Source organism: Canis aureus, chromosome 38 (assembly GCF_053574225.1).
Source record: "Canis aureus isolate CA01 chromosome 38, VMU_Caureus_v.1.0, whole genome shotgun sequence".
Taxonomy (NCBI): domain Eukaryota; kingdom Metazoa; phylum Chordata; class Mammalia; order Carnivora; family Canidae; genus Canis; species Canis aureus.
In genome coordinates, this window is record NC_135648.1 from 22,481,130 (window position 1) to 22,505,702 (window position 24,573).

The 24,573-nt window shown below is 49.8% G+C and overlaps 1 protein-coding gene across 19 annotated transcripts in view; it reads right to left on the reverse strand.

Moving 5' to 3' along the window:
* The window catches only part of NFASC (neurofascin), a 181,711-nt gene that overhangs the window by 55,570 nt on the left and 101,568 nt on the right, over nucleotides 1-24,573 (reverse strand). For 10 of the 19 annotated variants that reach the window (XM_077886739.1, XM_077886745.1, XM_077886748.1 and 7 more), the window contains exons 3-9: nucleotides 18,361-18,541; nucleotides 12,422-12,439; nucleotides 11,539-11,644; nucleotides 10,270-10,466; nucleotides 9,705-9,827; nucleotides 6,462-6,632; nucleotides 2,144-2,194 (exon numbers count right to left, since the gene is read on the reverse strand). In XM_077886739.1, coding sequence (XP_077742865.1) covers nucleotides 2,144-2,194; nucleotides 6,462-6,632; nucleotides 9,705-9,827; nucleotides 10,270-10,466; nucleotides 11,539-11,644; nucleotides 12,422-12,439; nucleotides 18,361-18,451 — 757 coding nt within the window. In that variant the 5' untranslated portion in view covers nucleotides 18,452-18,541. The remainder of the gene's footprint in view (nucleotides 1-2,143; nucleotides 2,195-6,461; nucleotides 6,633-9,704; nucleotides 9,828-10,269; nucleotides 10,467-11,538; nucleotides 11,645-12,421; nucleotides 12,440-18,360; nucleotides 18,542-24,573) is intronic. The other 9 variants (XM_077886755.1, XM_077886751.1, XM_077886750.1 and 6 more) reach the window with 3 other exon arrangements.

The following is a 24,573-nucleotide window of genomic DNA, read 5'->3' on the forward strand; positions in this document are numbered from 1 at the left end:
CTCTTCTCGTCCTTGTCTCCTTGCTGGGTGAATTCTACGTGGTAAGCTACAATCTCAGACCAGCTTCCCCCTGCCACTCGGCAGGTCAGGGGACATCTGGCATATGTTTAAAGGATGCCAAACCACTGTAGAAATCACTAGAATAAAATGTAGTTATGGGGTGGCCCTACCGCTATGAGACATGCCGTATTTCAAGGCCAAGCAGACAGATCACTGGGCGTTTTTCACTGTGTTACGCCTCTATGTCCAGCCCTTCACTTAGGAAGGACCTTCTCTTCCTTCCTTTCCACTTTCTCTTTCTTTCTAGAAGCATTCACCTTGGTGTGCTTTGTTCAGCATATGTCTCACTTTGACTTTATATCCTTTCCAGCTGGCTTCATGCTTAGGTCAGCTTCATTCATCCTACCCTGGATTGAGAACGGGTCGATCTCCACGTGAGTTCTTGCAAAGTTTGCTTGGTTTCACAGCCCTGGATGTTTCTTAGAACTCCCACTTCTTCACTTATAGTCACATCTATAACTGGTCACAAAGTTTAAGTGGCTGGAATCACTCAGACTTATCCCATTGATAAAACAATTCTACATGGATGTTCCCCTGAATGGTTTATCTGATACAAAGTGAGGTGCTTGGATCAGATGGTCTCTAAGGGACCTTCTGGCTCTGACATGCTCTAGCTTCAAGAATACTTCCATAATAGATTACCTGAAATCCAATTTAGAGAGAGGCACATTCCACACCAATATTCTGGCCGCTCTTGACACAATGGTGGTTGGGCCCCATTATTTTGAAAACAAACAATGCCCCGAATCCAACAAAGGTCCCCTGCTTCCTTGGGCAGTAAATCTCTCTGGCAGAGTCTCAGTGTGGCTCTAGCCGCCTGATGTCAAGTTAGAGCCTTTGCCTCTTTCCGGGGCTCTCACTCTCACTCTCTTCCCATCCCCCGCTCCAGACTACGATCATTGTTTATATTAGCACATCTCAGTGCAGACACTTCCTATCTATCTGAGTCCACAATGACACCCCTGGGGACCTGCAGCCTCAGCTTCTGAGGCATAAGTGATGATGGGGGCCAGCTGCCTCACCAAAGCCAGCAAATGACGTTCCCTCTGGCTGCTCAAGGAAAACAAGACATTCTCGAGCCATGGGGGGTTGGGGGGGGCGGGGGAGTGTGTGGGGGGCGGGGGTGGCTCAGGTGTGGAAATAGCTAATTACTCTACTACTCAGCCTGAGCAACCAGTTGTGTGATGAGTTAGAAATATGCCTCATGGGGGATCCCTGGGTGGCACAGCGGTTTAGTGCCTGCCTTTGGCCCAGGGCGCGATCCTGGAGACCCGGGATCGAATCCCACGTCGGGCTCCCGGTGCATGGAGCCTGCTTCTCCCTCTGCCTATGTCTCTGCCTCTCTCTCTCTGTGACTATCATAAATAAATAAAGAAATATGCCTCATGGAAACTGTTCCACAACTTGCAAGTGTGTGGACTGGTGGGCACTGGATTTGCACACACTGCCAGAGCAGAGAAGCAACTCAGGCCACAGAGGCCAGGCATGGCTCATCTTCATTTATACTTACCTCAAAAGAGAACTCAGGGCTGGACTCTTATTCATATTTTCCAAAGGGATTTTAAAGAGACATGGGGCTTGTGAAGGGGTGCCCCCCGGTAACTAAGGCAAGATTACAAGGCAGGCAGTTCACATCCAGACACTTAAGAGTTAACTAAATATATCACAAAGCTTCCTTCGTGTACTCTAAACCTCCTCCTTCCTTTTCCCCCCTCACTGTGCAGACTCATCTATCCTCAGATACTCTCCATCCATCCACCACTGGGTCCTATGATTCCTGTGTTTCTACTGAACTCGCCAAGAATCTCTTATGAAGTCTTGCCCTGGTCTGACCAACCTGTCCAGATCTCAGTGACTAGAGGCTTGCACGTGCTGGGAAACCACTACGTGAGCTACCTCAAACTCCCAAACTGGCCACTGTCCTCCGGGAGAGCAGTGTCTGGAAGGGGCCACCTCAGCACCCTGGTCTGGGCAACGGTCAGTCCTGACACCCCGAGTGAGTTAATGACACGGTATCAGTCAGGTTAGGAGAACTGGGGTTAGGACAGGCAAGGTTACTCCCAAGGTTACCACGGCGACTCACCACTGTACATGTCAGGGTGGTTTCTTAAGGACGAGTCATTATAGGGGTTGTCTGCAATAAACAAAAGAGGGTGAGCAAACAGGAGGCCACAGAGCGCTTGTGGAGGCATAAACAGGGGGCAAACAACAGAAATGCAAAGCCACGAAAACAACTGGTGTTTTTGCAAAGGAAAGACACGGCATATTTGGAAAGGAAATGTGCTTGGTGAAGAATAAGCAACATAAAACAACCCAAAAAAGGGAAGAAAAGGTTAAATCCTGCAAAAGAAGGCAATAATAAAAGAAATTTCTTTTTAATGAAAGAAATTAGGCTTGACCTTTAATGGCTTGATCCTACTGTGTTTCAAACAAATGAGATAAGGATTAGTGGCATCCCGTAGTAGTCTTTTGAACAACTTCCCATCAAAATCCTCAGTTCCCAGGACTCTGGATCAGGCCAGCTCCTGGGGTAGCTAAAGAGAAAGGAATGTGAGTGATCCCTGAGGAAAAGAGCAAAGCCCTCCTTGGGCAGGAACTAAGATGCAAAGGTGGGAGGCCAGGGGGAGAAGACAGTCCAAGAAATACAGTTCATAATTTGAGAGAGAAGGACAGAGGGACTCTTGGCCGTGCCCAGCGATCATGTGCTAACCAGCAGCAAGCAGCCCTCCCCCACCTGACCAATGGGCACCATCCTGGTCTCTGAGATGCCTCCAGTGGCAGAAAGGCCTTCTTCTGAGGAGGCCAGAATTTCTCGGGAGGCAGAGAGAACCAGGCTGCGGTTCAGATTTTTGGAAGAGAAAGGGAGCCTGGGCAGGACAGAGCGTATAATGGGCTAGAAGTCCAACACTTGGATGGGAAAGGCCCTCTGAGTAAGCTGGAGATTCAGAGCTCCTAGACTGGCTTGGGTTCTTCAGGAGCAGACTGGTGGCTTTGATTCCAGTGTTAGGTAATTAAGACCCCTGGGCATTTAATCCTTGGTGAAAGACAGTTTGGAATAAGGCACTTAAGCCTGCCAAGGCTAGGCTTTTCATTCTACCGCCATCCCTGTCTGGCTACTGGGTTCAAGTTTTGACGGTCCCCAAGGGGGTGAGGGGCGGGTACAGCCGACTGGAAGCCAAGCAGACAGCCCAGCGAAGCCAGGCTTGGTCCAAACGCTCGAGGGAGGAGACGCGCTGTGCCGGAATATTTGCATATTTGAAGACAGATCAACTGTTAGAATTGATTGCAGAGGCTGTGCGCACTCTTTGCTGGGACCCGTAGTGTCTGGGTTCCCAAAAGTGCTTAACGCCCAGTAGGGAGATCTGCATTATCCAGAACTACCCCCTTAAGATGCGGTCTGTGGAAAGACGGAGCCTGTTTGAGAAGTCAGCCTGGGTTCATCTGGAGCAATGGGTGGGAACCAACCTGCAGTGGAATAAAGAGGCAGGGTGGCAGAGGGGAGGGGGGAATGAGGATGCACTCGAGGAGGGGACATTCCTCTCTCTTGGGGGAGAACAAGGGCACACAGCTAAATGGGCCCTTTGGCTTCATACTCCGGAGCTCGCGTGCCACCAGGTGAAACAGAACTGCTCTCTTTGCAGAGAAGTGATCCAAGCTTAGAAGTGATCTCACAGCTTGTGGATCCTCCAGCACATCTGAGAAATTCAGGGAGACTTTCTGACTCCTAAGAGTGTCACTTAGACGGCAGACATTAGGAGGAAGCAGGGTTAGTGCTCCTGTGCCTGGCTCAGGAGAGAATCCTTCTCCCTCACCATGGTCACCTCTTATTGTGGCAGAAGGCACCCAAAGGGGCCTGTTCTGGTGTGGACAAAGTGGGACAAGTACATCTCTGTTGGCCTGACTCCACTGTTGTCTTTGCATCCCAGAACAAATTTTAAAAATGGTTTCAGATCGCCCAGTGTTTTGTATTAGATACCTTCCCCCCGCCCCCCCCCGCCCTTCCTTAAATGTAGGTAATGCAAAATCAGCCATGATGAGATTGGTTTCTTCCCCCAAGGAGCAAACTGTGATGGAAACCCGCGGTGAGGAGAGACTTTGAAGCTGTCCCAGCATGGCTGTTTTGCCTCCCATCCCCAGACCTGGTTCTGAAGGTACAAGAAAGAGCCTGTGTCCTTTCCAGGCAGGAAAGCAGAGAGAGCACAACTGTGCTATTTTAAGCAACTGTGCCCAATTCTGGGCTGGCTCAGATGCCCAGAACTTGCTCCTGGCCAAAGCTGCCCCTGGGAGAACTCCAGGAAGCAGACAGGGCTCTGTTCCCATCACCTGGGAGGGGCTGGGGGGAGGTTCTTGGCATTTGGAGGAGTTTTCAGTGGAGTAAGGGGACCCAGAAATAAAGAAGAAACAAACAGCCCTTACCTCCTCTGGTAGAGAAAAAGGTGTTTCTGGAAAGTCCAACTTCTAAATGTTGTTGATAATCTCTACTGCCTAGTTCCACAGAGGAAGGCTCTTTGCCACCTCCACCTCCCTGGCTCTAGCCTGTGTGACCTGGAGGGCCTTCGTCCAGGACTGTGGAAGGTCACCTGACTCAGTCCCCAAACAGGTGCCTGACTTGAAGCATCACACTAGGTAGGCAGAGAGGAATCCAGGTGACGACACTAAGGCTGTCTGGGGGATCAGCTCGGTGAGCATCTTGCTTGATGCTCCTGCCTCCCTCACTGCCCAACACTGCCAGCCCCGTCCAGGCCCCGCAGGCCACTCCGAGGTCCTAGGCAGACCACACTGTCCTCCCCAGCTCAGCCAGCTGGCAGGTTCCTGATGTGCACTAGACACTTCAGACAACCAACTTTCTCCTCCAGGGGTTCCTTCTGGGCCTGGGTCTGGAATAAGAAGGCCAGCAAGGGGGTGGCAGAGACCAAAGCTGGGTCCACTGCCAGGAGCACATGGGGCTTACCCTGGGGTTTCTGGCTATCCCGCTGGTTAGCAAACTGCGGGCTGCCTGACCCCAACTCCGGACAGTGTGTGGGGGAGCTGCAGAGCTGCTGAGAGTGCTGGAGGCAAGTAGATAGGGTTCAAGGAGAGAGAAAATGAAAGGTGGAAAGAAGAAAGGAAGAAGGATGGAGGGAAATAGGAAGGAAGTGAGAAAGCAAAGGGAAGACAATGAAAAGAAGAGAAAAACTGTCACAGGGAGAAGAAATGAGAAGGAAATTGCTTCTTGTGGGTCTGCCTCGATGCTGGGTGGAAACAGAGTGGGGGCTGGGGTTCTCGGCACCACCAGCTTCCATCACTGGCAGGGGCTGCTGAGGAAAGAAGACCAGGCCACCAGCTGTCCTGAGGGAAAAGCCAGCTCCCTGTGCCTCTCCCCCATTCCCCCAGAGAGGCATGTGGGCTTGGGGAAGCCGGGGTTCAGGCTTTCTTCTCTAACTTGGGGCAGCTGCCAGTGTGGCCTTTGCATGGCCTCTCCCTTTGCGTGGCCTCTCCCACCACCACGGTCCCCTGTGTGGAATACAGCATTCACAGCTGAGTCAGACAGACTAAGCTCTTTGGGGCAGGGGAAGCGCTCTCTAGAAGGCCTCTTACAAATCCACGGTGCAAACTAACACAGCCACTCTGAATTCAGTGTCCTAGGCTGGCTAAGGATTTGCAGCCAGAGCTTCAAGCCAGCAGATCCCCAGCTGCGGGTCTGTGAACTGACAACTCAGTTCTCTCTTCTGCAGAGGGCCTGGTACCCATGCTATGCGGGGTCAGGAAATGCTGACTCCCTTTGGGACCAGCCAAACAGAATCAGGAAATAAAAAATGAAAACACATACAACTAGAACATAAATCTGCAGCTTGAAAATGTTGTTATTCCAAGGGGTCCGGCATCTACATATCACAGAATCAAACACAGTTCACATTGTGGGCGGGAGGGGTCCCTGCTGATTTGGACATTCTGTACTGTGGCATTTTGCTAGAAGTACAAACAACCAAATGGTGACTAGATAGAAAAGAAATCCTCCAGCTGTGTGCACGGAAGAGACGCCGGAAGAACACACTGAATGCTGCGCTTCTCCCGTGCTGGTGTGTGTCCGGAGCACCTGGTGAGCTACCGGAGGACACGGAGGCAGGACGGTGGAGGCAGGCTCGACAGGCCTGGGACAGCGGCCACGTGGGCCGGGTGGTTCAGCCTAACCCTGGAGCCTGAGAAGCACTGAGCAAGAGGAGGACCAATTCGAACTCAAGCCTTCAATATCAAGAGAGGTTGATTAAGAGCTGCTGAAGTAGCTCGGGGACAATAAGCTGGAAGGATTTCTGGGTCAGCCTTAGGGACAAGGCTTCTCTCAGCCCCAGGTTCCTGGGGCTCCTTGGGCTCAGCGGGCTTCTGCCCCTGGCTCCCAGGCCCGGGCAGGGACCCGCACTTACTGGTGAGGACCTTGAGGGTGAACGCGTTCTTCTGCTGGATGGTGTGGGTGAAGTGGAAGCGCGCGTTGCAGCTGTAGTCTGTCTGCATATCCTGAAGCATCACGTTGGAGAAATACAGGTCACCGTTGTGGCCCTGAGAGACACGCTTGTCCTGAGTGATGGGCTCCATGGCTGTAAGGAAGCAGAGGTTTGGAGAGGGGTGAGCAGTCATGGTAACAGAAGTGATCATCGTGATAGGTCAGGTGATGGAGCACCTACAGAGCCCCGGGGTGGGGTGGGGGCAGGAGTTCATTATTTGGTCTCCTCCTCTCAACTCTAAGGTAGGGCTTATTTCCATTTGACAAATAAGAAAGCAGTGAATTTAAAGTGTCCTGGGTTGCAAAAACAGTGTGGGAAGAGGAGGATTTAGATTTAGACCTGTCTACCCACCATGCCCGTACTTTTCTGGCTCCTGTTCATGTCATGAAAGCTCTGACCGGCCCTGAATGAGAGGGAGGGATCACAGCCCTTCAGATCTTTGACTCCTGATTTGGGATCATAGCTTTCCAAATCAGGAGTCAAATTCACTTGTTTTTCTTTTCTATTTTTTTTTTTTTTGGAAGATTTTATTTTTTTATTCATGAGAGATACAGAGAGAGGCAGAGACAGGCAGGAGAAGCAGGCTCCCTGTGGGGACCTTGATGTGGGACTCTATCCTGGGACCCCAGGATCACAACCTGAGTCAAAGGCAGATGCTCAACCACTGAGCCACTGAGGCGTCCCATGGATTACACTCGTTTTCCTTAAGCTCTCACTCCCACCAGGAAAGAGAAAAGCACTACCAATTATAATTGTAAGATACATACTAATCACTAATGCACACCATCAGTTTTAGGATGCTTTCTAATTTTAGGCATGTTAAAATATGAAAATGATGCTTTTCAGAATTAATGACATCACAGGAGTGGCTGAGGATAAGCACCTATGATTTTTGAAGCATCAGATGTCATTTCAAATGACCAGGTGCCCAGGTTATTTGGTTTGTAAAAGCATACTTGTCAGGTTGACTATTTGTAGCTAACTCTTTCCTATGCCCCACAACTGTTTATTAAGTCACCATTTCTTAAAGCACAGGTTAATGATGTCAACTTTCCAATGATGGGCTGGTCTTCAAATGGCTTATCAAAGATATACTGCAGGCCTACTGTGTGCCAGACACTGTGCCTAGTATTGGTGAAAGAGAGATGAGTAAGACAGTTCCTGCCCTCAAGGAGCCTGTGGCTTAGTAGAAGAGGTGGTGGGTAAAGAAATCATCACTATACACTATGGTGAGTGGGAAGCCTGGGTAAGAAGAGGATGAGCAGAGAGGAAGAGCACAGAGTTCCTGCCCTGAGTTCAGACTTGGAGGCTGCATGACATTAGGCAGAAGAGACAGGGGCCCTAAGAGGTTTCTAAGCAGCAGGAACAGTGGGTGCTAAAGGTAAGAGCACACAGCTGGGGTAGGGGGTAGGAGAGGGGCCGGGGAGGCAGAGGGAACCAGATCAGGAAGAGAAAGATGTCTGGACTTTGTCCGAGGTGATGGAGGAGCCAGTGAAGGGCCTGGAGCATATGAATGAAACTATCAGATATATGTTTTTAGAAAGATCAGGGAGGTGGTTACTGATGATTACTGCAGCCAGGGAAAAGCTGATGGTGGCCTGCACTGGGGAGATGCCAGTGATGATGGAAAAAGAAGGGTAATGAGATCTGCTCAGGAGGCAGCACAGACATAAGCTGGTGACAGGCGTGATGCAGGGGACAAGAGAGTCTGAATAGTTAGCGAACCAACCAACTCTCCAGCCTGTGGCCAGGCAGTCTTCCCCATGCATATGCACCAAAATGATGAAGAAAGAGACAATGGGTGAACACAAAGCCATACTCGCACTGCCAAACAGCTCACAACACTGCCTCCTTCAGGGATGGACGGTTGATGGATGCTAAGCAGGCAGGCAGGCAGATCTGTAGACTGATGGGTGGACAGATGGGGAGCAGGTATGGAGAAGGGGGAGGGGAAGCCAGGAAGACACAGCTGGCAATGCTCCAGGTACCTTTATAACACACCCCCACTTATTCTGATTGAACATGGGAAGAAACTGAGGTCCTGAGTGGTTAAATGAGTCTCCATCCAAAATGAAACAGGACAAGCTCTCAGTGATGATACTCTGTCCGCTGGCTGCAAACATCCTGTTTCTCCATCTCTTCTTTATCAAAGGTTTCATTCCTATAGCTCCCTCTGTCCTATGCGGGCAGCACTTAGCAAATTCACACTGATCAGAGATTGAAAGGAGGCTTGGTGTCAACCCGCCTTTTTTTTTTTTAATAATAAATTTATTTTTTATTGGTGTTCAATTTGCCAACATACAGAATAACACCCAGTGCTCATCCCATCAAGTGCCCCCCTCAGTGCCCGTCAGCCAGTCACCCCCACCCCCCACCCTCCTCCCCTTCCACCACCCCTAGTTCGTTTCCCAGAGTTAGGAGTCTTCCATGTTCTGTCTCCCTTTCTGATATTTCCCATTTATTTTTTCTCCTTTCCCCTTTATTCTCTTTCATTATTATTTATATTCCCCAAATGAATGAGACCATATAATGTTTGTCCTTCTCCGATTGACTTACTTCACTCAGCATAATACCCTCCAGGTCCATCCACGTTGAAGCAAATGGTGGGTATTTGTTGTTTCTAATGGCTGAGGAATATTCCATTGTAAACATAGACCACATCTTCTTTATCCATTCATCTTTCAATGGACACCAAGGCTCCTTCCGCAGTTTGGCTATTGTGGACATTGCTGCTAGAAACATCGGGGTGCAGGTGTCCCGGTGTTTCATTGCATCTGTATCTTTGGGGTAAATCCCCAGCAGTGCAATTGCTGTCAACCCGCCTTTAATTGGCCTGTTGACAAACAGTTTCTCCTCTTCCTCCTCCTTTCCTTTTCTCTTGCTCTTCCTCTTCATCATCACAAATATTACTGAGCACTTACTGAGCATCTGGTTCTGTTATAAGAGCAAACTGAGGCCCCCGGAGATGTTAAGCAACTTGCTTTTGATCACTGGGTTGGGAAAGGAGCCCGAGCAGCCTCGATGTGTTCTCAGCCACGTGGCCCCTTACACCTGCTTCTCATGTGTCAAGGTCTTCCAACCTTGGGCAAACCCCTCCTATTTAACACACCCAACCGACTCCCTACGATGAAAGTAGAAACCAAACACCAGGCCCCCAAGACTTACAGCTGCTCATCCAGAAGATGACCGGGGATGGAAGTCCGGGTGGAGGGTTGCACTGGAGTGTCAAAGGAGCACCTTCTTGAACCACGACTGGGTCTAGGTTCTCCTTGGGCCACAGGGGAGACTCTGGGGAGAATCAGACAGAGGAGCATGAAATGAAGGTGATGGCTGGGGCCAGGGTAAGGAGCATGGTTCAAGGCAGGCATATAAGGAGGAAGCAGAAGGGCAAATGGGAGAACGAGGGAGAAGAGAGGGCCTAGGCGAGGTGCAGCAAGAGAGGAGAGGCATTCTGTCATAGAAGCTCTCTCTAAAAGCTCCTCTCTGTCTTCTCCTCTCGTGTCCAGAGTGCTGGTGAGGTTGAGACTCTGCTTTGGAAGCCTCCTTTCTAAGGAATCTTTCTGAGTAGTGAGAGGTGTGCTCCTGCTCAGAGGTAGAACAGCAAGTAGGACATGCAGGGTGCCAAGGCACCAATTGGCCAAGGGTGGCCCTTCTAGAATGATCCTTTATGCTCCCCACCCCACCATTCACTCAGGAGCAAGGCATACCAGTCCCACCCCATGCTACTCACTGGACACCTGCAGGCGGATCCTATTGGACAGGGCCGTGCCAAATTTGTTGCGGGCGAAGCACTGGTATTCCCCTTCATATTCTTCGGGCCGCCCACCACTACGGAAGTCGATCACCAGGGTCCCAGACTTTCTCCTCATTGACACCCGGGGGTCCTTGGCGATGTTGAAGAACCTGCTGTTTCGAGTCCAGTGGAAGCTGTGGACAGAGGGGTGGAGAGAGCAGCAGGGGCAATGAAGAGGAAACGGGTGCTGGGCTCCAGGGAGAACCTCAGGGCCCTGGTCCCTGACCTGGTCCCGTAATCACACCTCCACACTAGTGCGTCCCCACCTTGGCTAAGTGGCAGAACGGGCTGGGAAGCCTGATAAAATGCAGAGTCCCAGGTAACAGCCAAGTGAATCTCTGGGGACAGGTTCCTGACATTAGTGCTTCGAACCAGCCAAGGCTGGGTAAGGCTGTCAGCGATAGATACCCAGGTTGCCACTCGGGGATTATGTTCTTTGCAAGAGTGGGCAGGGACTTTGATTTTTTTTTAAATCCAGAGTCAGCAGATGCTTCCACCCCAGGACATCCCAACCTCCGATTACGAATGCAAACCTGAATTCATATTTGACCCGAGCCAAGCACATTAGGTAGCTAACTCTGCTTCTCTTGTCTCCTTGTTTGATAACCGACTCTAAAACCAAAGCCCAATAATGGCCCTGGGCATCTGTGCCCTGCTCAGTTGGTGCAGAGTCTAAAGCAGGGCCACACATTATAGCCCAGGAGGGGCAGCTTTGAAGGGACCCGTAGCCTTCATAAAACTGATCCCAGAGGTGAAGACACTAGACTCTCCCTATGCTTCTGGGGGTGGGCATGTGCATCTGCAGCCACCCAGGATATAAGCTTAAAAGGTGACAAGGACAGTAGTGGCTGCTCAGGGTCACAGAATCATTGTCCCTGCAGAGAGATGATGGGAAGACCAAACTTCAGAAGGCCTCACCTCTCCGGGTGGCCCTGCTTCTTCCACTTTGGGTGAGAGAGGCCCTGTTTGTGCTCGGGCTCCTGCAAACCGGGCAGGGGATGTGGCGGAAGAAGGCTGCCATATACTCGAGGTCCTGCCCTCCCTGGTTTCTCCTGACAAACACCCTGCATGGGGTCCTGTCATCTCTGCTCTGAATTTTTCAGCTTCTTCAATCATCATCAGGGCCAAGGCAAGAGTGTGGTTTCAATTCCTCTTTGTGTGTGTGTGTGGGGGGGTGGGCTTGGATTGACCTGCCAGTGCACTCACCTGGGGGCAGGGTTCCCCTTTGCTTCACACTCAATCAGGATGTTATCACGGGGATCCACGATGTGGTCCTTCACTGACTGCTTGGTGATGGTTGGGGGCTGGGATACTGCAAGAGCACAGACAGGGGGTGGTCAGGGCTTTGGGGACCTGCCTGGGGTCCTGGCTTGGGGAATGGCTGAAAATAAGAGCTTTGGGAGCCACATGACAAGCAGGCAAGCAGGGGGTGGGCAGTGCCCCATTCCAGGGACCCAGCTCTTTAAACAGGACCGCAGGAAAGGGGGGTCACGCCAAGGACTGAGCATAAGAAAAATCCCTTTAAGACCTCACAGCATTCCTATGAGACACTTCTGTTTTACCCATTCTTATATCTAAACACTCAGTACAATGCTTTCTGTATGAGACTTCTTGACATATATTTGCTAAATGAATAAAGGAACATAAAGCAGCTAGCTTTCCAGAGCACAGTGGCCATGATGGTTCATGGCCAGACTGTGGTGAGGCTGGAGCTCAGAGGACTTGTCTGCTAGCTCCTCTCACTCCTGGTGTCCAGCCCCAGTGCTCCTCATGGCGCTCCTATGCCAGCCAGCAGGGGATAGAGAGCAGCAGCTCTTTGTACCACCTACCCCTCTGCCTTTTCCAGCAATGGGATGCCCTGGGTGAGCCCCTTCCCTTCCTGTGTGGCAGGGGCCGCACCACAGGGACTCTGGTGTCAAAAAGCCCCAGCAGGCAGGGTGGAGTGATGGAGAAACACGCCCCCCCCCCCCCCCCCAGCCAGCCTGCCCGCCCGCCGTAACTCCTCACTTGGCCTTCTCCCCTGCTTCTTGCGGGCTTCCTACCTCCCAGAGGCTCAAGAGCAGAGAGGTGCTGGGCAGAGGGGACTTACGCTCATTCTGAATGCTTGCTGTTAGTTCCGATGGGTTAGCATTGTGAGGGGAGAGAAGAAGACATCGGTTATAGGTTATCGCATGTGACCACCTGCCGCGGGTTGCTCCCGCCCCAGCCTGCAGGGAGCACCGAGGTCGGCCTGGGCCGGGCGCAGCGCCTGAGCTCTCTGCTCCCGGCTGTAGAGCTCGGTGGGACAGACACACGGAGGTGTGGACAGGCCCAGGGAGCCCTGTGTGGAGAGCACCTCCACAGGGAGCGCAAACCATACAGCCTCTGACCAAATGTTGTCACCATGAAGTCCAAATATTGCAAGTGACAGAGCTGCTTAAAAGAGGCCGGGCTCTGAAGACACTGCCTATCCTGTCTAGATGCCATTGAGGAAAGCTGGCTTCCTGGCCCGCGGCGTGTGGGGCTGAGAAGTCTGGGCAGCAGCTGATCTGAACAGGGCTCCAGGGCAAAGCCTCAAGGGCCCAGCATGGTCCACAGGCTTCATTCCTCCCTCTGTACCTTCTTCTCTGTCACACATGCAAGCACCTTCCTGCCTATCCATCAGATAATTCTAGAGATCGATGAATCACTGTCGCCCTGCTCATGGCAGAAGTACATTGCCCTATGGAAATCCTTCTTCCGAACAACTACAGGGATGAAGCGGAGTCCACCACTCTTTTCTGTGCTTTTTACGGAAGGGATAAAGAGGTAGGTAGCCCAAATCTTCCCTAGCCCTCGTCTGAGACGTGCTCATGCCTGTGTACAGGTATGTGCATGTTTGAGGTCGGGCTTCTCAAACTCTGACAAGAATATAAATCAGCTGGCGGGGGAGGGGAGGGGAGGGAAGCTGGGTCTGGTTAAAATGCACGTTCTGACTGAGCAGATCCTACATTTCGACAAGCAGCCAAGTGGTGTTGATCCTGGTGAACTGGGTACCACGCTTCAAACAGCAACACTTTCAACGGTGATATACTTCCTGGGGGAGAAGGTCCTGGTTAAAATTTGCAGAAAAGAGAACATGTGTTTCTGCCACTTTGTAAGAGGCCTTTTCTTTATGATTCTAGAATGAGGTAATACGCCCATCTTATTTCACACCAAGTGCAGATGTCAGATAAGTGTTGGTGTTGCGGGCTGATTTGTTCGGAGTGGCTGCTTTCTGGGGAAGCCGAGGCTGCTGGTGAGCCAAGGTGACCTCGACACTTTCTGACCCAGCCACAGCAAGAAGAGGGGTTTAGGGGCCCAGAGAGGGGACACCGTGGAGAAGGCAGAGTGAAGGCAGGACCCAAGTGCCACAAGAGTCACGAGAGAGAAGACAGACATTAAAGAGGAAAGCCTGACTGGGGCAGGAAGGAGTGCCCTGCTATACACACTGTCAGTAAGCGAAAGTCTTGAGAAAGATCCATGAAAGGGTTCAGAATAATTCTTTCACATGGGCCAGGGTTGTGTGGCCTGCTGGGGCATTGAAGTGAAGTTTTATCTGCTTTACCATTTGCCTGGGTACAGCCATGGCAGGAAATAGAAAGAAATGACGAGTCCTGGGGAAAAGCAGAAACCTGTGGTTTTTTAACACATGCTCCCTGGAGCTCCCCATGATGGCATCTTCATCCATATAAGAGTTTCCTACCAGGGGCCCTAGAAAGGCAATTCTGGAAAGCCAGTATGGTGAGGCATGTAGGACAGGTGGGGAGAAGGGGCCATTTTCAGGTAAGTAGGGTGGACACTGGATCTACTCCTTTTGACCACCAGGCCAGCAGTTTCTTCATCTCAAGACACAGTTGATGTCTCTTCGGTCTCCACACACAGTGGAGGGCTCTGTCCTTGCCCTGGCAGAGGCTCTGCTTGGCCCACATGGCCTTCAAGCCTCTCTTTTATAAAATCAAGGGCTGGCTCAATGGAAAAAGCCCTAGGCATTATCCAGGGAATCTCAGATTCTTAGAAGGGAAGCCACTCGGTTAAGGTCACATAGGAAATTTGCTGCAGAACTGGAATGAGAAACCAGCTCTCCTGTAGTCTGATCCAAAGCTCTTTTTGCAAATCCATCCTTGGCCAGAGACGTGGGTTGGTCAGGTGGGGCCCCAGCGCTCTCTTCTCCTTGATATTCTGACAAAAGTCAGAGGCTGGATGCTGTCCCCAGGCCCGGGGCCTCTTGAGAGGTAATGACATCTGCAACCACCATATGCCACCAAGGAATTTATTACAGAGACAGAACCAACCCAGAAGACAAGCCAGCACAGGGAGAGGACAGGGAGGACCGGCTGCCTGGGGATAAGGACAACGTACATAGTCCTGTGATCCTCACCCCCCAGACCCCATGTCATGCCACCTGCCCTTCTCTCCATCTACAAAACTTATTGGTAACTGTCAAGTGGAAAATGAGTTTTTGCTCCTTTGGCTTACGAGGGGAAGGGGAAATCTCCCAACAAGCTCTGCAGGGGGTAAAGCAGAAGCCTGCTGGCCTGCAAGGTTTCTTTATCCTTGCACTTCTTCTCCTTCCCTGGCTGGTATCTACATGCCCTGGCATCAATTCCTGGAGGATGCAGTGTGTGTCAATGCGCGCGTGTGTGTGTGCACGTGTGCGCGTGTGTGATATGTGCTGAGGTCATCTTGCAGCACTATTTGGGATGACAGTAAGGAGAAAATGTTTCTCCCACCTCATTGTATCCTCTGTGAGTTCCTAGGAGAAATATGCCAAGTCCCTTGATGTGGGGAGAACGGAGGGGTGAGCTGCCAGCAGACTCACTTTTTGGCAAACCCCCTCTTGTTGATGAGGCGACCCTTTGCTTTCTTCAAAGGTCACGCTGTTCTCCTTGGGGCTGGTGAGGGGGGAGGTGGGTGCGTGTGACTCTGTTGGCAGAGCAGCAGGGGCTGGAGGCCGGTGCTTCAATGAGGGATTGTGTCGCAGCCCGGGGCTGTTCCAGGAAGCCTGCTGGGCCCAAATGCCCCAGAGTAGAAGCAATGTCGGGTCCTCACGGTACAGATACTGCCCCCCAAAGGGGCAAGCGAGCGGAAGGGCATACCTGACAGGGCCACCTCCTGTTTGAGCCCCCTCAGCCACTCCCAGGCAACACACAGAGAAAGTTCGGAGCCCTGATCTTCACTTGCCCCACATCTGGGCTATTGTGAATGATGCCACAGTAATCAGAGGCTGCAGGTATCTCCCTTGCCTTTTGTGACAACATGGATAGGCCTTGAGGACCTTAAGTCAGAGAAAGATCTGACATTTGTTCAGTATATGTAGAATCTAAAAAAAAGTCAAATTCAAAGAAACAGAGTAGAATGGTAGTTGTCAGGAGCCAAGGGTGGGAGAAGTGGAGAGATGCTGGTCAAGGGGTACAAATCTCCAGCTATAAGATGGATATGTTCCAGGGGCCGAGTGTACGTATTATGTACCTGGGAGTTGTTTCGAGAGTAGCTCTTCAAAGTTATCACTACACATGCACACAAAAGGTAATAAGGTGAGGAGATGGATGTATAAACTAACCCACGGGGCAATCATTTCATAATACATACACGTAGCAAATCATCAAGTTGTGTATCTTAAACTTACATATGTTGTATATCAATACATACTCTGGCGGGGGGAGGAGGAAAAAGAATGTGTGATCTTTCCCCAGCCCATCCCACTGGGCCTCAGCCCAGGATAAGAGGGAAGGATTGGGCTCAGGTATCTTGGGCTGGGGTGTCTGTCATGCTTGGCCCAGCAGGAGAGGAAAACCTGGCTAAACAGGAGCTCTTCCTGGGGCAACTGGGTCCCCTCTGAAGGGCTGGCTGGCCTTTTCTCACCTTGCATTCAGCTTTAGTAGACTCATTCTGGAGATGTCACCATAGCCGCTGTGCCTACAGCCACTGGGAGGTCCAGTGTGCAGGAGGCACACTTGCTCCCGGAAGGTATTGTGAGTTTCCTGCTGTGACACAGCTGGGGTACCAGGCATGGTGTTACAAAAGGATTCACATCCTCATTCAGAGAGGTGCTGGCCCTGCTATGTATGAGCTGGAGACAACGGCTCCTTAGTTTTCTAACCTATCCCCAAAGGATGAGCTGTGAGAATCCGAGAAGGGTCTTAGAAAGCACTTAGCTCTCAGCAGGGTGCATGGAAGCTACTACTCTGGTGAGATCCAAGAACTGAAAGAAGGTGGGATTACCAGAGGTAGGGGTGAGTTGTGCTGAATGCCAACCTCATGGGAGGGCAAGAGACCTGGGCTCTATTCATGAATCCAGCACCCATTCGCCGTGTGACTCAGAGCAAGGAAGATCTGTGCTTCCTTGAATACAATTCCAGAAGTGGGGACCCTCCTCATGGACACTGAGGAGACAGAGAGATGGATGTGGGGAGGTCAGGGCACTTGCAGCTCTCTGCCCCACACATGGTACTTTGGAGACATCCACTGCTGGGTCACCTGCCCACGGCTCCAGTAGAGCTCTAGAAATTCAGATTCCCAATATAGATGTCAAAGCCATCTGTTTATAAGTTCATCTTGGAGGAACCCCTCACCCACTAGCCCCAGGGATCAAAGTGGCAGGTGAATGAGTGAGGAGAAGCAGCAGAAATGAGCCTTCACCACTTCCTTGATAACTCAATCTCCTCTGCGCCCCTCTCCTCTCCAGGGACGTGGCCTTCTCTCTACCTTGAGTTAGCAGTACAGATGGTCTCCATGGGAACAGTTCCTTCCATGACACCCCCCACCCCGAATACATACACACATGCGCATGCGCGCATGCACACACACACACACACACACACACACACTTGGGGTTATTAGGAGGGCAGCAGGGGCCTTGCCCATTTTACTTCTGGGTCCAATTTATAGTTTCTGCTGGTCTTCTCTTACCCAGAAGTGCCCACTCCTCTGGGCAGCTATTATTGGTAGGATTGGGTGGGAGGGTACTGAAGTACGTGCAACTCTTCTCCAAGCTGTGCTAACTCCAGGCCCCAGGGCCTGGCTTTGGAGAGCTCAGTGGGCACTCCTTGGAGGCTGTATCACTCTCCCAACCCTCCCCAGACATCTGTCACCTGGACAGAGCCCAAGTCAGGGTTGGCATCATGTTGGTCCCATCTATTTCTGGAAGCAGAAAACAGGGGACAAGGTGGTATGCCCACATCAGAGCACTGGAATGCCAAGACATTCTGGTGGAAGTGCCATAATTGTGGCACAGGTGGAACACATCTAAATGCGGGGCCAGGGAGCATAGCTGCCAGTCAATGGGCCACTTATGAATGTAACAATGGATATGGCTGCTAGAGACGTGGCTGTAGGATCAGCACCCTAAGCCCCTTACTTGACGATTCTGACAGCCAAATAATGCCGCCACCTTGGGAAACAGAATGCCATGGATTTTACTTTCCAACTTTGCCATGGGAGAGGTGAAAAGAGACAGAAGGAAGCAGCGCCTTCCGGTTTTCCCACGGCAGCATTATAACAGAGCTCTATTTTAATGTTTCATTTAGCCCCAGTCTTCTGCGAAATAATTCCTTTCCCAACCCTCCCTAGGCCATCTGCCCTGATTAGTCAGTCAGTCCAGCCAGGACGGCCTAAGGGTCCAGCTCGGATATTAGAAAGGCAAATAACTGTCCACTACACTTGGTCCTTGGAAGCTCCACTTTGATGGACAGGTCAAGACCACAGAAGGCCGTGGGAGTAGAGTGGAGACAAGAACTCCTGAGTGACACACAGACCTGAAAACTCTGCTCAGCAGGCTCCCGGCAGCCCAAGTATAGGCTCGGCCAGAGTCCTCAGAGATCGTGCTACACAATTAGACTCACATTCCCAAACACAAGCCTGCTTGCGTCAATTCTTTGGAGGGAAACCCAGCTCTGCATCCAGAATCCACTGCTTCTCCTCTCTCCACCTCTTCGAAAGCTGGTCTTAACTTCCCCCTAACCATCCCTTCCCTCCAGCTCCTCTGCCCCAAATCAGGAGAATCAAAGAAGGAGATGGAGCAGGACTCACGATCCATGGGAATCTCGATGGCCCCACTGAGGCTGAGGAGGCAGAGCAGGATGGCTGCATGGACCGAGGGCGGCGGCGGCTGCCTGGCCATCCTCAGCACTGGGCCCCGTTCCCCGCTCCCCGGCCTGCGGGGTCTTGCTGCCTCCAGCTGCTCCAACTGGGCCTCCTGGACAGAGCTCAGCTGTGGAAAGAAATATAATGCCGTGAGTTTTTCTTGAATTTGTGGTTTCTTCTAGCAATCCTACAGGGCCTGAAGAACTCAAGGGTTTGGTCACAGACTGGTGTTCTGAAATAGGGTTTCTTAACCTTGTACTATTGACATTTGGGACCCACAATACTTTGTTTGGGAAATGATCTCGGGTATTGCAGGATGCTTACCAGCATCCCTGGCCTCTATCCACTGGATGCCAGTAAAGCCCATTCCTGCCCCCAATCAAAAATATCTATAGACATTGCCAACTGTCCCCTGGAGGACAAAACCATGCCCAGTTGAGAATCACTGTTGTAGAAGGAAGGGCAACTCTACATGTAGGAATCATGAAAACAAACACTGTCTCACGGGTCCAACACCTGCATGCACTGGGCAGTAAGAAATACACCAATCTCAGAGCTTCTCTGACCCCCTATGTGTTGGGTGGAGTTAGGTGAAATCTGGTTGCTCAGAGGACTTCTTTTTTAATGGATTTCTGCAGATATTTTTTTTTTTAAGATTGCAAACTATCTTTTTTTAAAATTCTTTTTATTATTTATTTATGATAGTCACAGAGAGAGAGAGAGAGGGGCAGAGACATAGGCAGAGGGAGAAGCAGGCTCCATGTACTGGGAGCCTGACGTGGGATTCGATCCCGGGTCTCCAGGATTGCACCCTGGGCCAAAGGCAGGCACTAAACCGCTGCGCCATCCAGGGATCCCTCTGCAGATATTTTGTGCAGCAAAGATATGGCGGTCCCTGATGTTGTCCCTTTAGAGATAATGGCAATGCTGAGACTACGACCCAGAAGAAGGGGATTCCAGAGGATTGGTAGAATGAGGAATATTATGACAGCCCAATGTTCACATCTTCAAGCATAACAAGTCATTTCAGGCCCTACAAGGGGAAGGATTAAAAATGACTGTCCAAGGGGCCTGGAATGAGTCTTTAAGAGATAAACCCCTTTCTCCTCCTCCTGAGACAGAATGGCCTAAGGAAGGTGGTGTGGGGTGAGTGAAATCGATTAATGAATTAAGAGTACACTTATCCCCATGAGCACTGAGTAATGTATAGAATTGCTGAATCACTATATCGTACACCTGAAATGAATACAACACTTGAAAACACTTTTCATTCTACTTGAAAAAGGAAGAGTGGCCCAGGGATGGTGTGAGGTATAGTGCTTTAAGAGTGCCATAGGGTCCGTCTTCAAACTGGGTGTAGTCTGCTGTTCCGCCATGGGGCCGTGTCAATGAGGATGGCAGCAGAAGGTTCTTCCAGAATTATTCTCTTACCTGTACCCCACCACCATCTCCCATCTATCCATTTCCTACTGGTGAAAGGAGCACGGCTCCAGCGCTGGCTCCTGGGAGACAAGGTTACTCCGCTTAAGACCTGGAAGATGAAGCACCTCCTCTGGGCCAGGACATGGGTCAAGCTAAAGGATTCAGATTCCGATTTCAGCAGTTTCCTTCCTGGAAGCTGGGCCCAACAGCAGCCTTCCCCACCTCCAGCCTTCCCCACCTCCTTCCCTTCCTCCTCACGTATATTTCTGGACTCCATCCACTTACCTTCTTTCCCACTGCTTCTACCTTGGTTCTGGTCATCATTGTTTCACGACAGTGACCACAACAGCTTCCTGAGTGCTCTCCTCATTTCTATTCTTTTTTTTTTCTTTTAAAAAGGATTTTATTTTTAAGTCATCTCTACACCCAATGTAGGGCTTGACCCCACAACCCCAAGATCAAGAATCGCACGTTCCACTGACCGAGACAGCCGGGCGCCCCTCCCCACTTCTACTCTTACCCCTCAGACTCATTCTCCACCATCACCAGACTTGCTCTTCTCTAAAGCACAGATACAAATACGCCACTCCCTAGTCAGATTCACTAGCTCACAGCTGCCAGAGAGCCAAATCTTTTGACGCGTTTCAGATGTCCTCCCCAGGGCAGCCCTCTCTGCATCTCCCCTCCCAGCACTGTCCCCCTGTGTTCTGTGTTCCAGCCAATATTGGTCACCTACCCCTTCTTGGGTCCTGCTCTGTGACTGCTGTACAGATTAGTTTCTGTCTAGAACATGCTTTGAATCTGCCTTCTCATGAGGATTTGCCAAGTATGATTCATGTGTACCCTGTCTGTACTCCTGAACACCATTTATGCCACCCTCCCATTATATAGCACCTATCACTTTTGTTTTAAAGCTTATTTATTTTGGACACAGAGAGGGAGTACATGAGCAGGGTGAGGGGCAGAAGGAGAGGGAGAGAGAATCTCAAGCAGACTCCCTGCTGAACTTGCAGCCTGACATGAGGCTCAATCTCACAACCCTGAGATCCTGACCTGAGCCGAAATCAAGAGTCAGATGCTTAACCGGCTGAGCCACCCAGGCACCCCAGCACTTGTCACTTTGTATTCATTCCAAAAGCTACATGTTCTATATCTCCTATTAAAAGAGGAAGGCTCCATAGGGCAGGTGCCTCATTTTTATTCCTAGAATTTAATATGCTGCCGAAAACACAGCAAGCATTCAAAAATATGTGATGGGTGGATGAAAATGAGCAAATAAATAGCTGACTGAATGAAATAAACCACTTGGATCACATTTTTTGTTAAACTTTGTGTTTCCCCCAGAAAACCAGCAGGCAACTCAGGAGAACACATGCTTTGGACTTGGATGGCTGTGGAGGCTACCAATTAGTGGAGGAAAATCTCCCTCCCAATCTAGGCACTGCACTCGGGCCAGGAAATCAATCAGCTGAAAGAAGCTTAGAGGAGTAGAAATCCCCCAAGGAGGAAAATCTTCTGGCTGGACATTATCACAGGAGGTCCTTGGTTCTTTCTCCTAACCTTTTAAGATGGTCTTTACATGGACTCAGGAAGAGTCTGCTCACTCTTCTCCTTGGATTCGACATCTCCAAAAACTAGACTCAGTTTATCCAGCTGATACCTTAGTGCTGAGAGAGGTATGGGGTGAAGCTCAGCATTTCCCCATGGAGGACAGTGGGGATGGAATGGCTTCTTGGCTTCATGACTGCCATGTTTTGTTCAGGAGCTGCCAAATAGTAGGAAGTGATGGGCAAGAAAAGGATATCTTGCTCTGGGAATCTTGATGGAAATAGGAAGCTATTTATTAACTAGAAAACACATAGGCAAGGGAAAAAAGCCCAATTATTTGGGGGTGCTTTCAACTCACAATTTAAAAACACAGTAGAGAAGGCATATAGAGATAATTACTTTTAGCTGTTTGACAATTCTCTCTCTTCTCTCTAGAACCCAATTTTTCCAACAAAATCTTAAAAGAGAATTGAAAGATCACTTAGCTTTATGCAATCCCCTTACTTTTCAAATGAGGAAACAAGAGCCCAGAAGGGGGACATAGTTTGCTCAAGGTCACTCAGATGATTAGTGGTAAAGCCAGGAAAAGAACCTAGATCTCCTACTCCTCACTCACCTTCCTTGTCTCTCCATATGCAGGAAAGTTACAGAGTAAAGTTGCTACTTAAAAAAAATAAATGTATAGCTTCCTTTAAAAATTATATACAATTATTTTATGACCCTATATTTCCATCTCTAGATATAGGTCCCCCCCAAATTAAAAACCAGTCATCAAACAAGTACACATGCACACATGTTCATTGGAGCATTATTCACAACAATCAGAAGGTGGAAGCAGCCTAAATGTCCATCAAGAGATGAATAAATAAGCAAAATGGTTGTATGTACATTCTGTGAAATATTATTCAGCCATAGAAGATAATGAAGTGCTGACACATGCTATGATGTATATGAAGCCCTTAAGGGTTATGAGAGAAGCAAGATACAAAAGTCACAAATAGAAGGATCTCACTTATATCAGAGATCCAAAACAGGTAAATCCATATAGACAGAACATAGATTGGTGCTTACCAGAGGCAGAGAGGAAGGCAGAATGGCTTAATGAGTAGGGGGTTTCCTTTTGGGGTGATGATAATATTGGGGTGAGAAAGGGATTTCACTGGAGTGTAATAAGCAATACTTGATCAAGGTGATGGTTGCACACACTGAATGCACTGAATTGTCCACTAACATTGTTTAACTTTGTGGTATGTCAATTTTATCTCAGTAACAAAGAAATATAAGCACTGGTGTCTACAATGTGCTTATAAGGATAAAACAGCCAAGGATGAGGAGGGCAGGTTATTCTACCTGGGGATACAGGCACCCTCAAATCTCTGAGCCCAGTCCACTCAGGAAGATAGGCACATCGCTTTCAATCCTTCCAGTACCTTCTGAAGAACTTTCCACCCATCTAAGGAAGGAGAATGTCAACCGGTGTCTTGGCATGGGGATTTTAGTGCTGTTCTCAAAGAACCCAACGTGGAGTGAGGAGGGAGAGGCCCTGCCTGAAGGTACCCCCACATCACCGAGGCTTACCGTTTCCCTATCCTGATAACCAGGTAGAAGAGGCCAAGAGCAGGGATGTCTAATTGAAAGCAGTTAAATGCACCCTTCTAACTAAATCTTACTTCTTACACTATCTTGCTGTATGGCCCAGGCACATAATATCTCAGGTTCCTCTCCCACTAGAAGTAGAGGAGTACATCATCCAGATGCAGGTGCAGGGGGTGGGTGGAGTAGTCATGACCCTTCAAGGGGAATGCCATCTAACCACAGAGCATCCTGGGGAGGAATGAGTAACATCCCATGTCCTGTAAGAAGGCATATGGGGGCTGCAGAGGAGAGGCAATGATGACTGTCTTGGAATGTGGGGGAGGGTGTGGAATTATTCTGTTTAGCTCCATGAGGGCAAAAGTAGAACCAAATGGGAGAGAGTTCTAGAGAGGCAACTGCTTCTCTGAGATGCAAGGAGGAGCAACCTAATAAATACAGCCATTCTACAACACCATCCATGATAGTAAATGCTCTACCCGCACACACGACCACTATGATGTGTTTGAAAGATCCTTTTGTATCAAATCAAACACGTAAGAGGTGGATTGTAAGAATGCGAAGGACATTAAAGGGAGGGCTATTGCAAGGGGGGCAAGTGAGGAAATGAACAAAAATAAATAAACCCGAAAGAGAAATATTGTGTGGACTGATGGTGTACTGTGAACTGGAGAAGAGGATTAATTCAATTCTTGGATATCTGAAGTCCCTCCTGCACTCCACAATCCCTGTGTGAAAAGAGAATGTGAGAGAGAGAGAGAGAGAGAGAGAGAACAGAGTTGCCCTCACATGAAATGTTCTGCTATGTGAAATACTGAGTTCACTGTTTCATAAAGAATCCAAATACCATTTGGTCAGGTGCTGTGATGATAATGTGCCCACACAGAAAGGAAACTGGATGCTCATCAGGATCTCTAGGCGCTATTTAAACACACGGGTCCCTGGACCCTCAAACCTCCAGGCAGGGGCCAAGTCAGGCCTGCAGGTTTTTTTTAAAAAAACCAAACGTGTTTTGAATTCAAATGCCCTATGATCTTACACAGGGATGCTTCATTCACTTATGCAACCTCCCTGAACTGAAGCTTTCAAGTTTCAGTTGAACTTTAAATGTGCGAGCCTTGTGGGAGATTCAGACTCAGGATGTCTGAGACCACCCCATGGTGGGTATGTTTGTTGAGTGATGGTCAGCAGTGGGGACCACTGGGCGTGACGTGACAGCCTCCCTTGGTCAAGTTTGAAAGCATGGACTGTCTGGTCTGAAGCTGCTGCCCACTTATAAGGTGGGGATCATGGCTAAGTACTGAACCTTCAGAGCCTTGTCTTGTCATCTGAGAACTGCACACAATAACATTCCAAAGGGCTTCTGGGATGACTTAATGCACATCTCCTATATAAAGCACTTGGCAAAGTGTGGGGTGCAGCGCAAATCTCAGTAAGTGTTAGTTGCTGCCACCGAGCAGGTTCTGGCCTCAAAGGGATGAAGGAAGAAGCATCGTGGTTACATACAGGAAGTGACTAGGAATAGCGGCAAGTAGTAATAATTATCCACCCAGAATCAGTCTGCTTTCCTATTTTTTCTTTCTCTCTGGATCTCGG